The sequence below is a fragment of the Bombina bombina genome, chromosome 8 (genome assembly GCF_027579735.1).
Source record: "Bombina bombina isolate aBomBom1 chromosome 8, aBomBom1.pri, whole genome shotgun sequence".
In the NCBI taxonomy this organism is placed as follows: domain Eukaryota; kingdom Metazoa; phylum Chordata; class Amphibia; order Anura; family Bombinatoridae; genus Bombina; species Bombina bombina.
The window spans coordinates 27177927-27197251 of NC_069506.1; the positions used below are offsets into that span (position 1 = coordinate 27177927).

Genomic DNA, 19325 nt, shown 5'->3' on the forward strand with positions numbered 1-19325 from the left:
TTTTTTTTTTTATCTAATTATCTATCTAATTATCTATCTAATCTATCTATCCTAAACAAACTGACAAAGGGTGTCTGTTGAATGCTCTTACCATCGCCCAGGAACATAATGACATTCTTTGCAGTCTTTGTGTTTAGGGTCTGTAACTTCAGTGCATATTGTAGGGTTTCTTGTGCCTGTCGCCTCCAGTAATTTGGATCCTTTTCTATCTCTGAAACCCAAAGAGACAGCAACACATGCTATAGGTTAGATGAGTGAGTTAATATTAAGATTTACACTTGGCCAAATAAGAACACTATTTTATGAAAGACTAGACTTCTGCTACATATAATCATATGGAGCTCAGATGTGCTAGTTAAAGGGACAGTCAAGTCCACTTTACTTTTATCACCAATTTTGCTTTGTTCTCTTGGCATTCTTAGTTGAAAGCTAAACCTAGGCGGTTCATATGCTAATTTCTTAGACCTTGAAGCCTCTAATCTGAATGCATTGAGCTCATGCATGTGAAGTGCCCTAGGAGTGAGCACTGATTGGCTAAAAGTCTGTCAAAAGAACTGAAATGAGGGGGCAGTCTGCAGAGGCTTAGATACAAGGTAATAACAGAGGTAAATAGTATATTATATAACAGTGTTGGTTATGCAAAACTGGGGAATGGGTAATAATGGAATTATCTATCTTTTTAAACAACAAAAATTCTGGTGTTGACTGTCCCTTTTTTTTTTTTTTTTTTTTTTTTAAAGGGACATTTGTACTCCTATGTGGTCCATTTTACCTGATGAGGTGTATTAAATTTACAAACATCTTACCTTTGTTATTTGAAGTAGATACTTTTGTATCCCCTCTTATACTGAAAATGAGTAACAAACAGGATTTCTGTAGAAAAACTATAAACAGGAGCCAATAGCACTAATTAATCTACAAGTGGGGCGGTAGGAGAGATTTTGTATCTGAAATAGCTGGTTGTGCTCATTCACCCCAACCATAATTATAATTTCAATACCTAACCTAGATAACATTAGCAGATCTGCTTTACTTGCAAGCTCAGCCAATTGATGTGGGAGTCTTTGAGAACTAGTGAAGGTTTCCATGAGTAAAACCAGATATACAAAAGGTAAGCCATTTGTAACACATTGTAAGTTTGTTGTTTGAACAGATTCAGCTACATGCCCCCTTCATACCCAATCCCTAGCTTATTGCCACTACCTCACACACTGTTCTTTATTTAACTAATTGACTGCCAAAAACATCTTGACTGGCAAAGGAGCAATACTTATTTTTATATGCAGATTTTTTTTTTTTAACTCTGTTGCTAATTATTTGCAAAAATGTGCAAGTGATATAAATGCCGCAGTTCCAGTTTAAATAGTGCTAAAGTTACGGTTTCTAATGCATTAGAGCAGGGCTGGACAAGCCTGGGAGCCGCTGGCTCCTGTGGTTTTTTTTTTTTTTTTTTTTTTTTTTTTCTGCTCCTAACTTATTAGGTTCTTTTTCCATAAAACCTATATATAAATACTATCTAGCTTCTAAATTTTAAAGATTTGTCGACCCCGGTTATTCAATTTTTGCACTAAATGTCCCTTTTAAAGAGATTAAAGGGACGGTGTACACCATTTTTTTTTTTTTTTTTTATTCATATAACTGCATGTAATAGACCACGAGAAGATGTTGGTGGTCCTTGACATCATCAAGCAGGAATTAATCTCCTCTGATGGTGTCACCCCCGTCGTGCCGCAACTCCCTACAATGCCTGGCTGGACATCGGTGAAAACCGACAGAGGAGTTAAAAATATAATCTAGCTATGTGCATAGGGAGATTGTAATTTAACTTCTCCCGCCTGCATTCTAAAGCCAGCAGAGGTTGGTAATAGTCTTGGCTTGAAATAGTGGAATTAAAGTACCGTATTAAAAAAAAAAAAAAAAAAAAAAAATCTTAAACAAAAATTCTTATTTCATTTATTTTCTTCCCTGTATGTATATGTGTGTATGTATATATGTGTATATGTGTGTGTGTATATATATATATATATATATATATATATATATATATATATATATATATATATATATATATATATATATATATATATATATATATATATATATATATATATATATATATATTAAAAAAAAAATATATATATATATTAAAAAAAAAAATATATATATATATAATAAAAAAAAAAATATATATATATTAAAAAAAAAAAATATATATATATATATATATATATATATATATATATATATATATATATATATATATATATATATATATATATATATATATATATATATATATATATATAGTACACACACAATGAGGTTTGTACCTTTTTAAAAAAAAAAAATCATGTTAGGGGTCCACGGGATTCAAAATTGTGAATTTATGGTCCCTGAGGTCTGAAAGGTTGGCGACCCCTGTAATAGACTAATATAAAGAAGAATATGCACAGATACTGATCTAAACATCCAGTATAAAACCTTTAAAAAAAAAAAAAAAAAAAAAAAAAAAAAAAAAACTTACTTAGAAGCTCCCAGTTTAGCACTGTTGAGGTTAGGCTGGGACACCCACTAAAAGGGGCTAGGTAAACAAAGAGCAGAAACTCCCCCCCCCCCTTCCTGCATATGAAAAGACAGATAACCTAAACAGGAACCAGTAGAAGTCTGTAAACACGTGTATACATCTGACACTGTGGCTTGTATAGGAGTCTGAAAATCAGCACAATGTTTATTTTAAAAAACAAAAACTATACATTTTTATAAACACTCCCAGATGTGTTGTATAAATGGATCTACAAACATTTGTGCAAAGAAAAATCTAGTGTACAATGTCACTTTTAAGATTCTACATTTGTTCACATTGAGTCACATTATGTCCATTCAAGTGCAATGCACAAGTTGTAACTTTTACAGTATGAGGTCCACCCCCCCATTATATAAGTAAATAATTATGCAGCTGTTTGTTCAGTCATTTGTATCTAATTTTCTTGTGGAGTTTAATCACAGTTCAGTCAAATGTGAAATTACCCCAGGGTGCAACCAAACTAAATAAAAATTGCAGCACTAAGTATTTCTGTGACACAGCTCATTAGATCTTCCAAATACACAGCAAAATAATCCCAAGCCCCAGAATTTCTTTCAATGGCATTGACAAGAAAAATACAATTCAAGTATGGCTAAAAATCAGAATTGTCCATAAATCTCCATCGGTATGGTATATACATCTTATTTACAATCTAATAGAGATTGTAACTTAAAGCCAATCTCAAAATTAAACCCCTTTAAATTAACTTAAGAAAATAGACAAAAATATATATTAGTGTTACTGTAAAATAAACTAGTACGTACTCCATTCCTTTAAAGGGACATTGTACACTAGATTTTTCTTTGCATAAATGTTTAGTAGATCCATCTGGGGTGTCTTGTTACAATGTATAGTTTTACGTATTTTTAAATAACATTGTGCTGATTTTCAGACTTCTAACCAAGCCCCAAAGTTTTTAGATGTATACTGATGTCTTCAGACTCCAGCTTGTTTCTGTTTGTGTAAAGGCGGTGTCTTTTCTCAGCCCATTTCAGTGGGTGTCCCAGCCTAACCTCGACGGTACTAAATTGGGAGCTTCTAAGTACATATTTTAAAAGGTTTTATACAAATAAAGAGATCTGTATCTGTGCATGTTCTTTATACTAGCATCTATTACATTCAGTTATATGAAAATTGATAGTCCCTTTAAGAGAGGCTGATTATTCCACTGTACAGAAGTATCGTGAAATATAACTGACCCTGCACCATGCTACAGTATTTGCCTAGGGTACGTGTAAATTGGCATGAATTCATCTGCTTTTTAAGGGAACCTATTCCTGAAATTTAACAATTGTAATTTTTGTTAGCACATGTTTTACAAGACTTGTTAAAACCTTTCTTACAGATCTTTATCAATGCAGTGCTTAACTGATTATAAATCTGTCCTATCATGTAACTCTTCAAATTAATGTTTGATATGGCGCTATCTTGTTTAGTAATCTAGGGGGAATGTATAGAGCTGCATTTAAGGCTTTGCAGCGCAGATGCTTCTGTCTTCTCCGAGGTCGAGGGATTTTCTCCCGTTCCCCCAAAAAGACTTTGCAAGAGCTCTTGTGCAACGTTATATTTTGCCATGTGATGCTGCATCGCAAGTGGACAATTTATTTTTATTTTTCTATTAGACTTTCTGCCTACAATCTTAAATGTTCCAATTAGTGGAGTGACTGATTCTGACCATTGTTACCCTTGATGTGCTGTGGAACATCAGTGGTCAATTATACAGCAACTATGAAAAATCTATTTGTAAGCAATTTAAAGGGACAGTAATGTAAACATTAAACTTTCATGATTCAGATGGGACATGCAGTTTTAAAACAACTTTCCACAACTGTACTTCTGTTATAAAAATTTTGTTCTCTCTGTATCCTTTGTATAGAGTTGTAAAGACAGACTTGAGCTCCTGTGAGTCTACCTAGATTTACCCTTTAGTGTATACTCTATACACGCCATACAGTTGTAAAGATGTGTGCATGCTCCTGTGAGCCTACCTAGATTTACCCTTTAGTGTATACTCTATACACGCCATACAGTTGTAAAGATGTGTGCATGCTCCTATGAGCCTACCTAGATTTACTCAAAGGATACTGAGAACAATTTTTGTCAATTGTTTTAACATGGAATGACTGCTTACATTTTGACATTACTGTCCCTTTAATATACTCCGTGCAAAATGGATCATTGGGAACACAAAGGGGAGGACTGTACACTGTTCCTTTTAAAGGGAAATAAAACCCACCCACTTTTTTTTTTTTTTTTTTTTTTTTTTTTTTTTTTTTTTTTTTTTTGGGACAGATTTCAGTTATGTCTATTTCAACTCCCCCTGTATCATGTGACAGCCATCAGCCAATCACAAATGCATACGCGTATATTCTGTGAATTCTTGCACATGCTCAGTAGGAAATGGTGACAGTGGAAATATAAAAAAATAACATTTTTGTTAATGGAAGTAAATTTGAAAGTTGTTTAAAATTGCTGCTCTGATTCATGAATTCAATTTCCACTTGAGTGTCCCTTTAATGTTATGGCAATATAGCAAGGATTTAAACTTTATTTTATTTGACCATTTCCTTATATTAATCTCAACCCCTGGTCCTTTTTGTTCTTGACAACATGACTGACTAAGGTGTTGGACAACTCACCTGGAATAGTTACTGACAATGAAAGATTAGCCAGTATCAGCAGAGTCCACAATTTCATTAACATTCTCTTTCCCGGGGTTCAGAGGTTTTATCTGCATAGATTCAGAACAGCTCAAATATGCGATTAGCAGCCCTGAAACGGCAAGAAATATACTGTAAGGAATGGGGGAATATCCTGCGCACCTGGGGTTTCAGTTACACTTTAGTGACCAGCTTTCTCTGCTAGTTGTCTAATCCTGCTCTTTTGATATTCTAATGGGCAAAAAATCTTTTTCATATGCATATTAAACCACTACCGTAAGAATTTTATTTTTGTAAATTTCTTCAGTTTATCAGGCTTCTCATTGGCCAACTATACCCATTTCATCACCATGAAAACAAAGTTCTTCTTCGTGAGAGCAGGCGTGCCATTCTTGAAGGGATACTAAACCCAATTTTTTTTTTTCATGATTCAGATAGAACAGCAACTTTCTAGTTTACACCTATTTTTCTTCGTTCTCTTGCTATCTTTATCTGAAATAGCAGGAATGAAAGCTTGGGAACTGGCCCATTCTTTTGGTTCAGCACTTTGGATAGCACTTGCTGATTGGTGTCTAAATGTAGCCACCATTCAGCAAGTGCTACTCAGGTGCTAAACCTAAAATGGGCTGGCTCCTAAGCTTTCATTCCTACTAATCAAATAGATGCCAAGATAACGAAGAAATGGATAATATGGGTAAATTAGAAAGTTGCTTAAAATTGCTGCCCTATCCAAATCGTCAAAGGAAAAAAACAAACTGGTTTTAGTGTCCCTTTTTAATAGAAGTAATATGTGTATAAATAAATCTTTAAAAATGACAACTTTGTATGAGTTGATGAAATTTGACGCAGGAGTTTACTTGTGTCCTGAGCACCATATGGAAGAAGGTTTTGTGACCATGTTCTAGTGCTCAAGTGAAGCTCACTCCTGAGCCTACTTCAGTATGCTCTGTTCCTGATTCTCTAAACTCTCTGGTAGGGTGAGATGATCCATGACAAGAGGCCCCTCAAAAACATTTTTAGATATATTTTAGCTTGAGCTACTTGTATTACCTTGCGGAGTTCTGGATGTGCAGGAGACATCAGCATTACAATATAATGCTAAGCAATTTAAGGGGGGGGGGTGTTTCTGGGTATTTTTTCTCCATGCCGTATATGTTTTTGTCCCAAAGCATATAAAGGTTTTATATATAATTTTTAGGCTTTATAGTTTACAAATAAAGCTTTCCAATTTAAATTACCATATGGGTTTTTTTTTGTCTGCTTTATTTGTACTAACTCTGCTCCATAATCTCTACATTGTTGGACAATATTGGTGGCCTTATTTAATCTAAAGGTTTGAACATTCCTGAGATTTTATAAAATAGCATTAATATCCCTATCTATAAACTTACCCAGCCAGCCGACATGTGAAATAGCAGACACACATGAGAACGATGAAGGCTGCTATAGAACACAGAACAGCGGTGAGGAGTAGTTGTGCCTCATTGCTCAGATTCATGGCAAGGGGCTATTTTGTTATGAAAATCCTGGCAACACTATTTCTGTTATTCCTCTAATGTAATGCAAAGTGTTCAAACAAAAGCTGCTGTCAGCAGACTTGTGAGATATAAATAAATCCGTGGGATAATTCCTCTAGATTAGTGCAGCCAATCTAACAGCTCCAGGTATATGTGGCAGATGCAGCAATGGTACAAAGTGCCAGGGGAACGCTGTTGGTTTCTCACAAGGTGCTTTTATGGTTCTTTTAATCTTCAAGAGAAGGGACAGTCATTTCTTAAATCTGCTTGTTGGGTGTCACTGTCTCTCAAATAAACCAATGGGAGTTTTGCTTCATATCCAATGAGCAAACAGTCATTTAAAAGGACATAAGTGTAAAGCTCTCAATTTTAGAGCATTTTATTTTTACATTATAGTACAAGGGAATTTGTTTTAAAGGGACATGAAATACAATTTTTTTTTTTCTCTTTTGTGGTTCAGAAAGAGCATGCAATTGTGAACTTTCCAATTTGCTTCCTTCTCTTGTTAACCTTTGCTGAAAGGTTTGTCTAGGAAGGCTCAGGAGCAGCAAAGGACCTAGGTTCTAGCTGCTGATTGGTGGCTGCATTAAGATACCGGTTGTCATTGGTTCACCCATGTGTTTAGTTAGAAACCAGTAGTGCAATGCTGCTCCATCAAGAAATGATATCAAGAGAATGAAGCACATTTGATAATGGAAGTAAACGGGGAATTTTTTTTAAAATGTTTGTTCTACCTAAGTCATGAGAGAAATGTTGGAGTTTCATGTCCCTTTTATAGTTGCACTCCCATTCTGGTCTAGATACAGCCAGTGAACGGAGTATACACGCGTATGCCGGTCATTTGTTCACCAGCATTGGTGTCGTCAGAGGCACAGGAGCAAAACTTTGATCAGGAATTTAAAGGATCAAATACAATTTAGTAGAAGTACATAATAATAAAGATGTATTTATTTTTTTCACATTTGCCGGGCCCTTGTATAATGTGAGACAGACTAGAAATAACCACTGACCTTGTGCACATGCTCAGTACGAGCTGTTCCATCAAAGTGTGAATATAAAGACAAACTTATAATGTAAGTGAACTGAATGCTCTCTTAATCGTGACTTTAACCCATTTGAGAGGGTTAAAAGGGACACTAAACACTTAATTTTAGTTTAACCTTCCAGAGTTCAACACTGCATATTTTTTTCTGGCCAATACATTTCTCCTTTAGGCCCCTAAGGGCTAGATTTATCAAGCCCCTGCGGCAGCGTGTTCTCACAAGAACTTGCTCGCCGCGCTTTATCAAGCAGCGGTCACCAGACCGCTGCTTCCCTAACATCTATTCTGGCCAAATTCATTCTCCTCGGTCGAGTCCGACCGAGGAGATTGACAGCTCCTGCCCGCGCGTGATTGTCTGTGCGCGGGCAGGGGGCGGGATTGCACGAGAGCGCAAAACTGCTATTACCTGCTATTACCTCAGGGTTGATAAATCTAGCCCTTAGTGTAGAGGATTCAGGCCAATTTTAAATCACTTCTTGAAGTATTGAACATGGCGCAATAGACTGTGCGCTCAAACCTATTGGCTGATTGCATCAGCCAATAGGATTTTTCCTACCTTAATTCAGATTGGCTGGTAGAATCCTATCAGCCAATGGGAATTGAAGGGACGCCATCTTGGATGACGTCACTTAAAGGAACCTTCATTCTTCAGTCGCCGTCAGATGGAAGAGGATGCTCCACGTCGGATGTCTTCAAGATGGACCAGCTCCGCTCCGGATGGAAGAAGATAGAAGATGCCGTCTGGATGAAAACTTCTGCCGGTCTGGAAGTCCTCTTCTGGCCGGATTGGATGAAGACTTCTGCTCCTCTGGAGGTCCACTTGTGCCCGGCTGGGTGAAGACGTCTCAAGGTAGGGAGATCTTCAAGGGGATAGTTTTAGGTTTTATTAAGGGGGGATTGAGTGTGTGGGTGGTGGGTTTTAATGTGGGGGGGTTTACAGGAAAGAGCTGATTACTTTGGGGCCATGCCCCGCAAAAAGCCCTTTTAAGGGCTATTTGTAATTTAAGTATAGGGTAGGGATTTTTTTTATTCTGGGGGGCTTTTTTTATTAGGGGGATTAGGTGTAATTAGTTTAAAATTTGTAATTTCTTATTTTCTGTAATTTAGTGGGGGTTTTCCGTAATTTAGTTTATTTAATTTAATTGTAGGTAGTTTAGGTAATTTAATGGTAGTGTTAGGTTAGGGTTTATTTTACAGGTAAATGTGTACTTTATTTTAACTAGGTAGTTATTAAATAAATAGTTAAGTATTTAACAACTATTCTACCTAGTTAAAATAAATACAAACTTGCCTGTAAAATAAAAATAAACCCTAAGGTGGCTACAATCTAACTATTAGTTATATTGTAGCTAGCTTAGGGTTTATTTTACAGGTATTTAGTTTTAAATAGGAATAATTTAGTTATAGTAAATTTATTTAGATTAATTAAGTTGGGGGGGTGTTAGGATTAGGTTTAGGGGTTAATTTATTATAGTAGCAGCGACGTTGGGGTTAATAAATTTTAATATAGTTGCGGTGACGTGGGGGGGCAGATTAGGGGTTAATAAATAAAATGTAGGGTTTGGCGATGGGGGGCAGATTAGGGGTTCATAAGTATAATGTAGGTGGCGGCAGTGTCCGGGGTTAATAATATGTAGGTGGCGACGAAGTCGGGGCGGCAGATTAGGGGTGTTTAGACTCAGTTCATGTTAGGGTGTTAGGTGTAGACATAACTTTTATTTCCCCATAGGAAACAATGGGGCTGCGTTAGGAGCTGAACGCTGCTTTTTTTTGCAGGTGTTAGGGGTTTTTTTTTTTTTTTCTTCAGCCAGATCAGCCCCATTGTTTCCTATGGGGAAATTTTGCACAAGCACGTTCAGCCAGCTCACCGCTGACTTAAGCAACGCTGGTATTGAGGTGAGATGTGGAGCTAAATTTTGCTCAACGCTCACTTTTCTGAGGCTAACGCCGGCTTGCAGAAGACTCTTAATACCAGCGTTGTCTCAAGTGAGCGGTGAGAAAAAAGGCTTGTTAGCACCGCACACCATTACCAACAAAAACTCGTAATCTAGCTGATTGTGATTCAATGAGACTACCTTTCTATAAAAACAGGCCACAGGAATTTCTTGTTATTAAAAGTTTTTTTGTTTTTTGTTTTGTTTTCTATTTCCCATTTTAATTTCTCAGTTTGCCCAGGTAACTAAAATTGATGGATCACTTAATTGAACAGTATGTGCTCACAGCTGACTCTAAAAGGAAAGGTTTCCTTTGAATCTAAAATGTATTTTTCTCTCTGAATAACGTGGGTTTTTTTTTTTTTTTTTCCCTAGCTGTCAAGACACAGGCTACTAAATCTTATACTACTGTGTATGTTCTTTTTTTAATAAAACTGTGGGAAAAGCTTATCACTTGATTTCAGAACTGGTTTTTGTGAGGTGGGGTTTTTTTTTTTCCGGGGCTTTCTTGTATGGCTTGTCATAGTTTTTAATACTATTTTTAAAATGTTGTAAACAGTTTTAATAGGATTTTATTTTAATGGGATAGTAAAAACTTACTACACACAGTAAACCTTTTATAGTACACTTTGCAATATACTATTTTGCCTCTGTTTTTCTGAAAATTAAGTCTTAGTTCTGCACATGGCAGCCTTCATAAGCCTAACCCTGTCTGTTACATCTGCCCCTAACTTAATTTATTGCCAAATGGAAGGGTTTCTAACAAAATGAGTAGCTCGTAACACATCTGGACTTGCTCCTTCAAATAAGTGGTTGGAGTTTGGCAATTAAACTGCAGCCAGCAAGGTGTTAATGCATTCCAAACCTATATTAACTCACCTAGTATCTTTATTGCAAGGCTACAGAACAATCCTAACAATATAAGGTATTTTAGTGTCCCTTTAACTTGGTGAGAAGGACCATACAGATGCATGCTCTACTCTACTTGCCTGGTACGGCTTTCTCACTGCCCTGATACGGCCCTCTTATGTGGGTGGGTAAATGTTTGCATGGTTTAGGGAGTTGCATTTGTGTGTAATAGAACATGTGCCAAGAGGAATTCCTGGAAAGAGGCGGCCGACTATCTAAGGTCTCATGTAATGTTTCCAAATCAACTACGTAAGTGAGATCTACATTCTTTTCTTATGCCAAAGGTAGACAAATCTATCAAGCAAAAATTGTCAAAATATTACCCCTTATTTACTTGATGAAACCTCTTTATATTTCAGATGTAAGAGACGCTGCCTGTTGGAGCCTATATATTTTATTTTTTTCTCATCTATATTCTATTTTGCAGGGGACAATTAGGGACAGATGAAACTGGGCAATAAGTGTGCAAACAAGGCGCTGTGGATCCCTGTTTAACAATCCTATATTCTAGACTTTGGGCTAGATTTATTAAAGCTGAGGCGTACAGTGGCGCGTATGCGCCCCTGTACGCCTCAGCTTGCCTGTGGCGTGGGTGAAAATACTTGCAGGTATTTGGCTTTGCACTTGCGTGCAATCCCGCCCCCTGCCCGCGCACAGCCAATTACACGCGGGCAGGAGCTGTCAATCTCCTCTGTCTGACTAGACCGAGGAGATTGAATTTCGCCACATTAGAGGTGGCGATGAGGCTAAGGAAGCAGCGGTCTGGTGACCGCTGCTTGATAAATAACGGCGAGCAAGTTCTTGTATTGTCCACTTTTGTCTGTCCTTGGCATAATAGACAAGGTGAAAAACCTAGGTTCCAACGATCTGTTATTTCGTGAAGTTTATTCCATATACCGACCACCCCTTTCCTCACTTTTCTCCTGAATCTGCTAACCTCTAATTTAAGATTGTGATTCCTTGTTTTGGAATTTGTTTAAAAATGATTATCTATTTGTTTTTACTTTGTCCTTTTAACCCCTTAATGACATTGACATACCCTGTACATTGCCTGTCGCAGAGGTCTCCCAGGGCTTTAACTGTGAGGGTCTGGAAGAAATGGTAGTCTGACAGCTGTCAGCAAGCCTTGGGCAGTGACGCATGCAGAAATGGCACGTTCGTCTCAGTTATCAGAGACCTGTACTGTTAACGCCCTCTAAGCTCAACAGACTGTTTAAACCCCTTAGCGGGAACATTATGCTTGCTGGATATGCATGAGGTTATCACTGAGTTTGAATAGGTTTTGGATTTCAAAACTGGGGCAAGCAATGAGTGGAGTTTGGCTATTGAAAAACAATTGCAGCAAGCAAGATGTGTTAATGTTTAGACTTGCCTGATCTATAGCAAGACAAATGATATTGCAAGGTGCTTACTGCCCCTTTAATCTGGCTAAAACTAGGCTAATCTTTCTACACATACAAATTACCTGACTCCATCTGACACCTTCTCCCTATACAATGAGGGAATAAAATGACCCTAAATAAGGACTGTGTTCAGTTTAAAGTGACATGAAACCCTATTTCTCCCCCCCCCCCCCATAATTCAGAGAGCATACAACTGTAAACTATTTCCAATGTACTTCTATTTATTTGCTTCATTCTCTTAGTATCCTTGGTTGAAAAACATACCTAGGCAGATTCAGGAGCTGGGAGCAAGCTGGTGGCTGCTAATATTTGCCTATTTTCATTGGCTTACCGATGTGTTCAGCTAGCTCCCAACAGAACATTGCTGCTTCAATAATGAATACCAAGAGTGCTTTATCTGAATCGTAAAAGGGAAAAAAAATTGGGTTTCATGTACTTTTTCCCTTTAAAAAAAAAATACATAAAGAAACCTATTTTACAGTCACTTGCTATACCAACTGCATAGTAATAAACATATGGCTAATTGTTTAAGTTTATTTTTGTATGTGAAATGTCTTTTGCTAATTGAAGCAACCCATTATTAAAATATGCCCATTTACAACAGATCTTCCTTATCTCGGTCTCTACACAAAAATTAAGATTTTGGTAACTCTCTAACTTCTCTCCACTGGGAGGTTGATTTCTGTTGCCAGTTACAGAGGAATACTGCAGTATTCTTTATAGACTAGACATCTTCGATATTGGTAGAATTACCAGGATAATGGTATTTGGAGTTTGTATAGCTCTCAAAAAAAAAAAAAAGCCATAATAGTGAAGTAACGTAGCACCAACTGATTACTTGCTGTATTTGAGCAGTAATTTACAGATTTTATATATCCTGTTTTGGAGTGGATACTGTTCCATCGACACTGGATGCAATAAACACTACTGAAACTTCCTTGAGCCTGTGAGTACTTAACACTTAAATCATTATCGTGGGTTTGAAGCGCTGCTACCGTCTGTATATTTAACCTTTTTGAACTGGTCCTGGGAAAGACTTTGGCGAGCTGTACACCTCCACAGGAAAATGTTACCCATATTGTCTGTGTTCTTATATCTGTAGGTAGAAGTTCCAACAGACAAAAGAAACCTTTACAAATGACAAAATAAAGGTAGATGAGTTATTTGTAAACCAGGTAATGCATTCCAGCAGGTAAAATGTTTAATTGGGAACACATTTTAGCAGGGAAACAAATTAAAGGGGCAGTTGAAACAAATGTTTTCTCCTTTTAATGTGTTCCCAATGATTATTTTTACCTGCCGGGGTGTGTTAGTTTTACAAATGGCTCCTTAGCAATAGCTGATTTAGCCTGAGGTATCCCTACCTATATGGAAAGTTTCTATACCTAGGTATAGGCTATTTACGAACTATGTAAACAGATAGCAAATGAAATTGCACACAGCGGGAGGTGGAAGAGATGACAATTTAACATGTTAATTTTAAATTGTCAGTCATGAGGAACATTATACAATACTGTCCCTTTAACATACAATGCCCATATTTTGTGTATAATTTGACCAGGTGAGGGTTGTGAATAGGGAAGTGAGAATATATATGGTTTGTTTGCTTCTGGGGGGGGGGGGGGTCTTTTTTTATTGTTGTGGTTTTTTTTGTGTGGGTTTCTTTTTTTTTTTTTTTTTATCATAAATGTGGATCTGATACCTGCCCTGGATTCCTGTGCAAAAAAAGGGGAAGGGGGCGGGGGGTTGTATAGTTAGTCTGTCCAAATGCTTTCTCACGTGCTGTGAGATTGTACCAAAAAAACTTTTTGCATGTGAACCAGCATTTACACTTTTATATATTGGTTAAAGAAAATAATAATCCTACAGTATTTTCTCCTTCCTCATTGGCTGACTTCTTTACTTGTGGAGAGGAACACACTTCTGCAAATATGGCAAGGAAACCTATTATAATAAATATTAGGTATGTGAATTCATTTGCATTCAGCATTTGCTGCTAGATTTCTTAATTTTCAAAGTGCAACACGCACAAATATTTGTGTTGCCCTTTATACACAAATACGTTTGGCAGCAAAGAGGTGAAATAAGCACGTGGCTATATTCGGCATTACTTTTGAAAATGAATGCTGCATAAGTCTATATAGGCATATCCATTAATATTGTAAATAATATGTATAGATCACATGCATGATAACTTTAGTGTACATTTTTAAAGCTTATTTTGATAGTTCTTAAAGGGACAGTCTAGTCAACAAGGACATGCAATTTAACAATTTTTCTTTTTAAAAGCACTGAGCTAAGCAGGCAGTCTAAGGTTATCGGAAGTAAAAATTTGTCTACTTCAGAAAAAAATTCCAATGTAAAAAAAGTCTAAAGAAAATCATGCGATAGTATGATTTCAATAATGGGATTGTCTGGGGGTGGCATGACGCTAGACACGCCCTCCCGCTTGCAATCCCATTCAAGAAGCACCTTTTTGGCTTCATTACACCCAAAAGACTAGGAAATTATATGCCATACCAAGGGCGTTAATCCCCAGTGGGGTTAGGGCGGCATAGAACGGGGTTAATATAATTGTTGGTTATGCAAAACTGGGGAATGGGTAATAAAGGGATTATCTAATCTTTTTAAACAATACACATTCTGGAGTAGACTGTCCCTTTTTATTATAACCAAAAAAACGCCTTATTCGATGCAACAATGAAGAAATTGGCTATACCACTTAAATATTTAATGCATGAAACCTTTTTACACTCAATCGGAAAACCTACTTGAGAATATGTAGGGTCCTTAGAGGAGTCTGTGGGAACCGCAGTAGTGAAAGTTTGTGCTTGTGGTCAGATCAAAGGATGCAAACACAAGTGAGTTAAAGTCGGGAAACGTCTAATTAAAGGGACAGGAAACTCTTTATATACAAAAAGTCCCATGCACATAAGAGCACTATTTAAACATGAGGTTTTTTTTTTTTTTTTTTTTTTTTTTTTTTTTCATACAAAAGTTTTTAATATTTCTCTTTGAAGCAAACAGGAAGTGTAAAACGAATCCTTAAAGGGACATCCTGGTAAAACATAAACTGCACATAGATTATCTTTGACAATGTATATTGTGAATTTGTTTCTATGCAAAGCTTCTAGTAAAAGTGATAACTCTTAGTGTTGGCATTTTTTTTTTTTTTTTTTTCTCTGCATGAGCGATATTGCTAGATATTCTCAGTGCACCAGCATTTTACATACTGCAGCTAGTTGGAGCACCAGAGGGGCTAATATGTAAACAATTAACAAATGAGTCATTACCAGATGGTGCAAGTGCTGTATTTCAAATGCTAGTGCATGGAGAATACTTTAATACACTTTAGAAATGGCAAAAATGCTTCTAATGAAAGCTACAGCCAATACACCTGTGTGCATTTAAATTTTGGCTGGAATGTCCCTTTAAGGACTAATTACTTATTGGTTGATACTCGGAACTCTCATTACTTCAGTGTTAGTGGCATGCCTCACAAGCATAAAAAAACCCAGACCTCGGCACAGATTATATTTTACACATAAAAAAAAAAAAAAATCCCTCTTAAATGCAACAAAGCGAAATACTTTGCCCCCCTTTAACTTGTGCCTTAAAATCATGACCACTGAATATCTCGACTCAATTGTAAATAGGGTATGAAATATCTCCCCCTTACTGCAACTTCCCACAGGTGACTGGGATCCTTAGTCGCCCCCTTGTCAGGCAGCTTGATTCTTCATGCACCAACCACTGGGGTCGATTTATAAAAAGCTTTGCAAGTCTTTAGACCCCATACGACTGCAGGTTCTCACAAGAGAACCTGCGCGCTGTATTTAACAAGCGGCGGTCATCAGACCGCTGCTTTCCTAAACTTTCGCCACCTCTAAAGTGGAGAATTTCAATCTCCATGGTATAGTCCGACCAGGGAGATTGACAGCTCCTGCCTGTGCATGATTGGCTGTCGGGCACGGGGCACGATTGCACGCGAGTGCAAAACTGAGCTTGTTTGCAATGCTGAATTTTGCCAGGGGTATGTGCGCTCCTGTCCGCCCCCAAGACATATTTTGTAGGAGGGAGCAGAATTACGTGGTGCTAGGTTAAAAGGGTAAAGATAAGAGGCTATTTAACAGTATATGGTCTTTTAAACACATCTAATTTGTTAGAATTTGCTGCTTTTTTTTTTTTTTTTTTTTTTTTTTAAATATAAAAGATCTGAAACACTGTCAAACAAATACAAGTTTTGCTAACAATGACAGTGACTAGGCTGCTCTACCCTTGAAACAAGTTCAGATATGGCCACTGAAAAACTGGTGTTCGATTCAGAAAGATGTGTAAATTTTACAGGGAGGAAAAAGTTTTAAAGGGACAGTCAACACCAGAATTGTGTAGTCTTTAAAAAAGAAAGATAATCCCTTTTATTACTCATTCCCTAGTTTTGCATAACCAACAGTTATAATACACATTTTACCTCTGTAATTACCTTGTATCTAAGCTTCTGCTGACTGCCCCCTTATTTCAGTTATTTTGACAGACATGCTTTTTAGCCAATCGGTGCTCACTACTAGGTCACTTCATGTGCATCAGCTCAATGTTATCTATAAGAAACGTGAACTAGTGGTCAAAATGCATTCAGATTAGAGGCAGTCTTCAAAGTCTCTAAAAACTTAGCATATGAACCTCCTAGGCTTAGCTTTTAACTAAGAATACCAAGAGAACAATGCAAAATTGGTGATAAAAGTAAATTTCAATTTCAAGTAAATTTCAAAGTTGTTTAAAATTGCATGCCCTATTTGAATTTTATATATATAGTTAAAGGGATACTAAACCCAATTTTACACTAAACCCAATGGAGCATGCAATTTTAATCAACTTGGACCGTCTCTTAAGCTTTACGTTCCTGCTTTTTAAATAAGATAGCAAGAGAAAATTAGAAAGTTGCTTTAAATTTCTGTTCTATCAGAAACGTGAAACTAAAAATTTGGGTTTAGTCCCCCTTTAAGTATAGGATACAAAAAGGCCTTTTTAAAGGGATAGGAACGTCAAAATAAAACTTGTATGATTGAGAGCATGTCGTCATTTTAAGACACAAAAAAAAAAATCTGAGAATACCCAAATAACCTGCACTAGTGGGAGCTAGCTGCTGATTGGTGCCTGCACACATTGGTTTATAACTAAAATGGCATACTCTTTTTAAATCACTTTGGATTTCATGTCCCTTTAACACATTTAAACAACTTTGAAATTTACTTCTATTATCTAATTTGCTTAATTCTCTTGACATACTTTGCTGAAAAGCATATCTAGATAGGCTCAGTAGCTGCTGATTGGTGGCTGCACATAGATGCCTTGTGTGATTGGCTCCCTCATGTGCATTGCTATTTCTTCAATAAAGGATATCCAAAGAATGAAGCAATTTGGAATGTTTAAAATTGTATTCTCTACTTGAATCATGAGAGAAAATATGTGGGTTTAGTGTCCCTTTAAGCTTGCAGCCAGTAGTGCAATTCTGTTCCTTCAGCAAAGTTCAACAGGATAATAAGCAAGTTCAATAATAGAAGTAAATAAGAAAGTTGTTTAAAATGGTATGTTCTATCCAAATCATGAAAGAAAATGTTGAAGTTTCCTGTCCCTTCAAACAATCAGCAGAAGAAATCTCACTCCCAGTAAATGAGGGTTATTGAAAATTTATACAAAAGAACAATTTAATAAAAATTGTGAAGACGTTTGTGCGCAGAAAGTGATAACATGAGATGTTTCCCCCACCCCCCTGCAAATTCAACCAATTTTAATAGGTTGTGGTTTAAAACGAAACCAGCCATTTTGTATACAAAAATAAATCTAAAGAAGCAATTTCTCACACATCTTATACTCTGCAGCTGGCATAACCATATGTACTGTTTTTTTTTGTTTTGTTTTTTAAGTTTTCATTCTGTGATCTCGGATATACAAATATTTCAGTGTTGGCAAGTCTGGAAACATATGGATGAAGTTAGCCTGATTCAGGGCTCCAGAATGTTGAAATATTACCTTTTAGTAAAGCTGGTTTACAGTTGTAAAAATGAGTCAATCAATGTGACAATTGCATGATAGTCCCCTGCAGAAAATTGCACAATGGATTTGGGGAGTTTTGTGCCTTACACCCTGAGGCTGGCTGCACATGTCCCATGTATAAACTTGTTCTGCACTTGGCAGATACTTTATCCTCTTTCAAAACAAAGCAAAGTTCACGTTCAGCTCTTTATAAAGCTAAATGAGTGAGTTATTTTAAATCTGCAGGCAAGTTCCAACCCTTAAATACATTTTTACACAAGCTCATATCATTAAACCTTTTCCTATCACTCTTCAGGTCACATTGATCATTTTTCTTGTTTAGACTAAATGGCTGGACAGCTCCTTTTGTCATATTTTACAACCCCTGTGTAATCTGAAGATATAGATTTAGTGAATTTAAAGAAATGTTGGTTAAGTATTTTTTGTTTTTATGCACAAATGTGTAAAATCAGAACAAAATAGCTGACAAAAATGTTGTGTATTTAAAGTTGGAAGTTTTGCAGTGATTAAACTTTCAAGCACTTGAGGGGGGGCTTCCTGTTCTCAACCCACAGAACAATAGGACCCCCGCAGGATTCCATATGCTAAGCACTTCTAGGTGAGTAGTAAAACTAAACCTATATAGCAGTCCGTGTTCAGAAAATAAGAGTGAAAGCTCAGCTAGCTGCACAGATCTAGTAAAGCCACCAGCATCATCTCCTTACCTCTGGTGTGAATCCTCTGCAGCTGTCACCTCCAGAGTCTGTGCCTGAAGTTATTGGCTCAGGGTGTCTGCTAGTGCTTAGATGAGTGAGGTTGTGGCTTTTTAACAGAACACAGCCCATTAAGATGCACAGCAGGAAATACTAGAATCTCCCAATACCAGCCCCTTCTTTACTATAACAGCCCCCTTCTCCTCCATCCCCCTCCTATTCTTTTCAGCCTGGGGAGGGGAGCTTTTTTTTTTTCCCCCTCCCTCAATGGTTGACACTTGTTTAACCCAGAATTTTCCTGACTGCTGAAGGACAAAAATGCCCCATTTAATTGAGAAATGTTGAAGTGCCCATGATATTTATAAACGTTTTGATTATCCTTCTGAGTTTAACAAATTAGTCTGGAAAGCATTTCAGCCTTTTTTTAGCTTTTTTTTTTCTTCACCATCTGTATACAGAAAAGCAAGTAGTGTATAAACAGATATTCATAGGTGATTTATTTTTATTTTTTTCCCTAAAGAGGCTTTGAT

At 36.7% G+C, this 19325-nt stretch overlaps 1 protein-coding gene across 2 annotated transcripts in view; it reads right to left on the bottom strand.

Moving 5' to 3' along the window:
• Positions 1–18946, bottom strand: part of LOC128638328 (alkaline phosphatase) — a 35330-nt gene extending 16384 nt beyond the window's left edge. Inside the window, exons 1-3 of one of the 2 annotated variants that reach the window (XM_053690231.1) lie at positions 18808–18946; positions 5224–5356; positions 92–211 (exon numbers count right to left, since the gene is read on the bottom strand). In XM_053690231.1, coding sequence (XP_053546206.1) covers positions 92–211; positions 5224–5287 — 184 coding nt within the window. In that variant the 5' untranslated portion in view covers positions 5288–5356; positions 18808–18946. The remainder of the gene's footprint in view (positions 1–91; positions 212–5223; positions 5357–18807) is intronic. The other variant, XM_053690232.1, reaches the window with a different exon arrangement.
• Between the last annotated feature and the right edge of the window lie 379 nt (positions 18947–19325).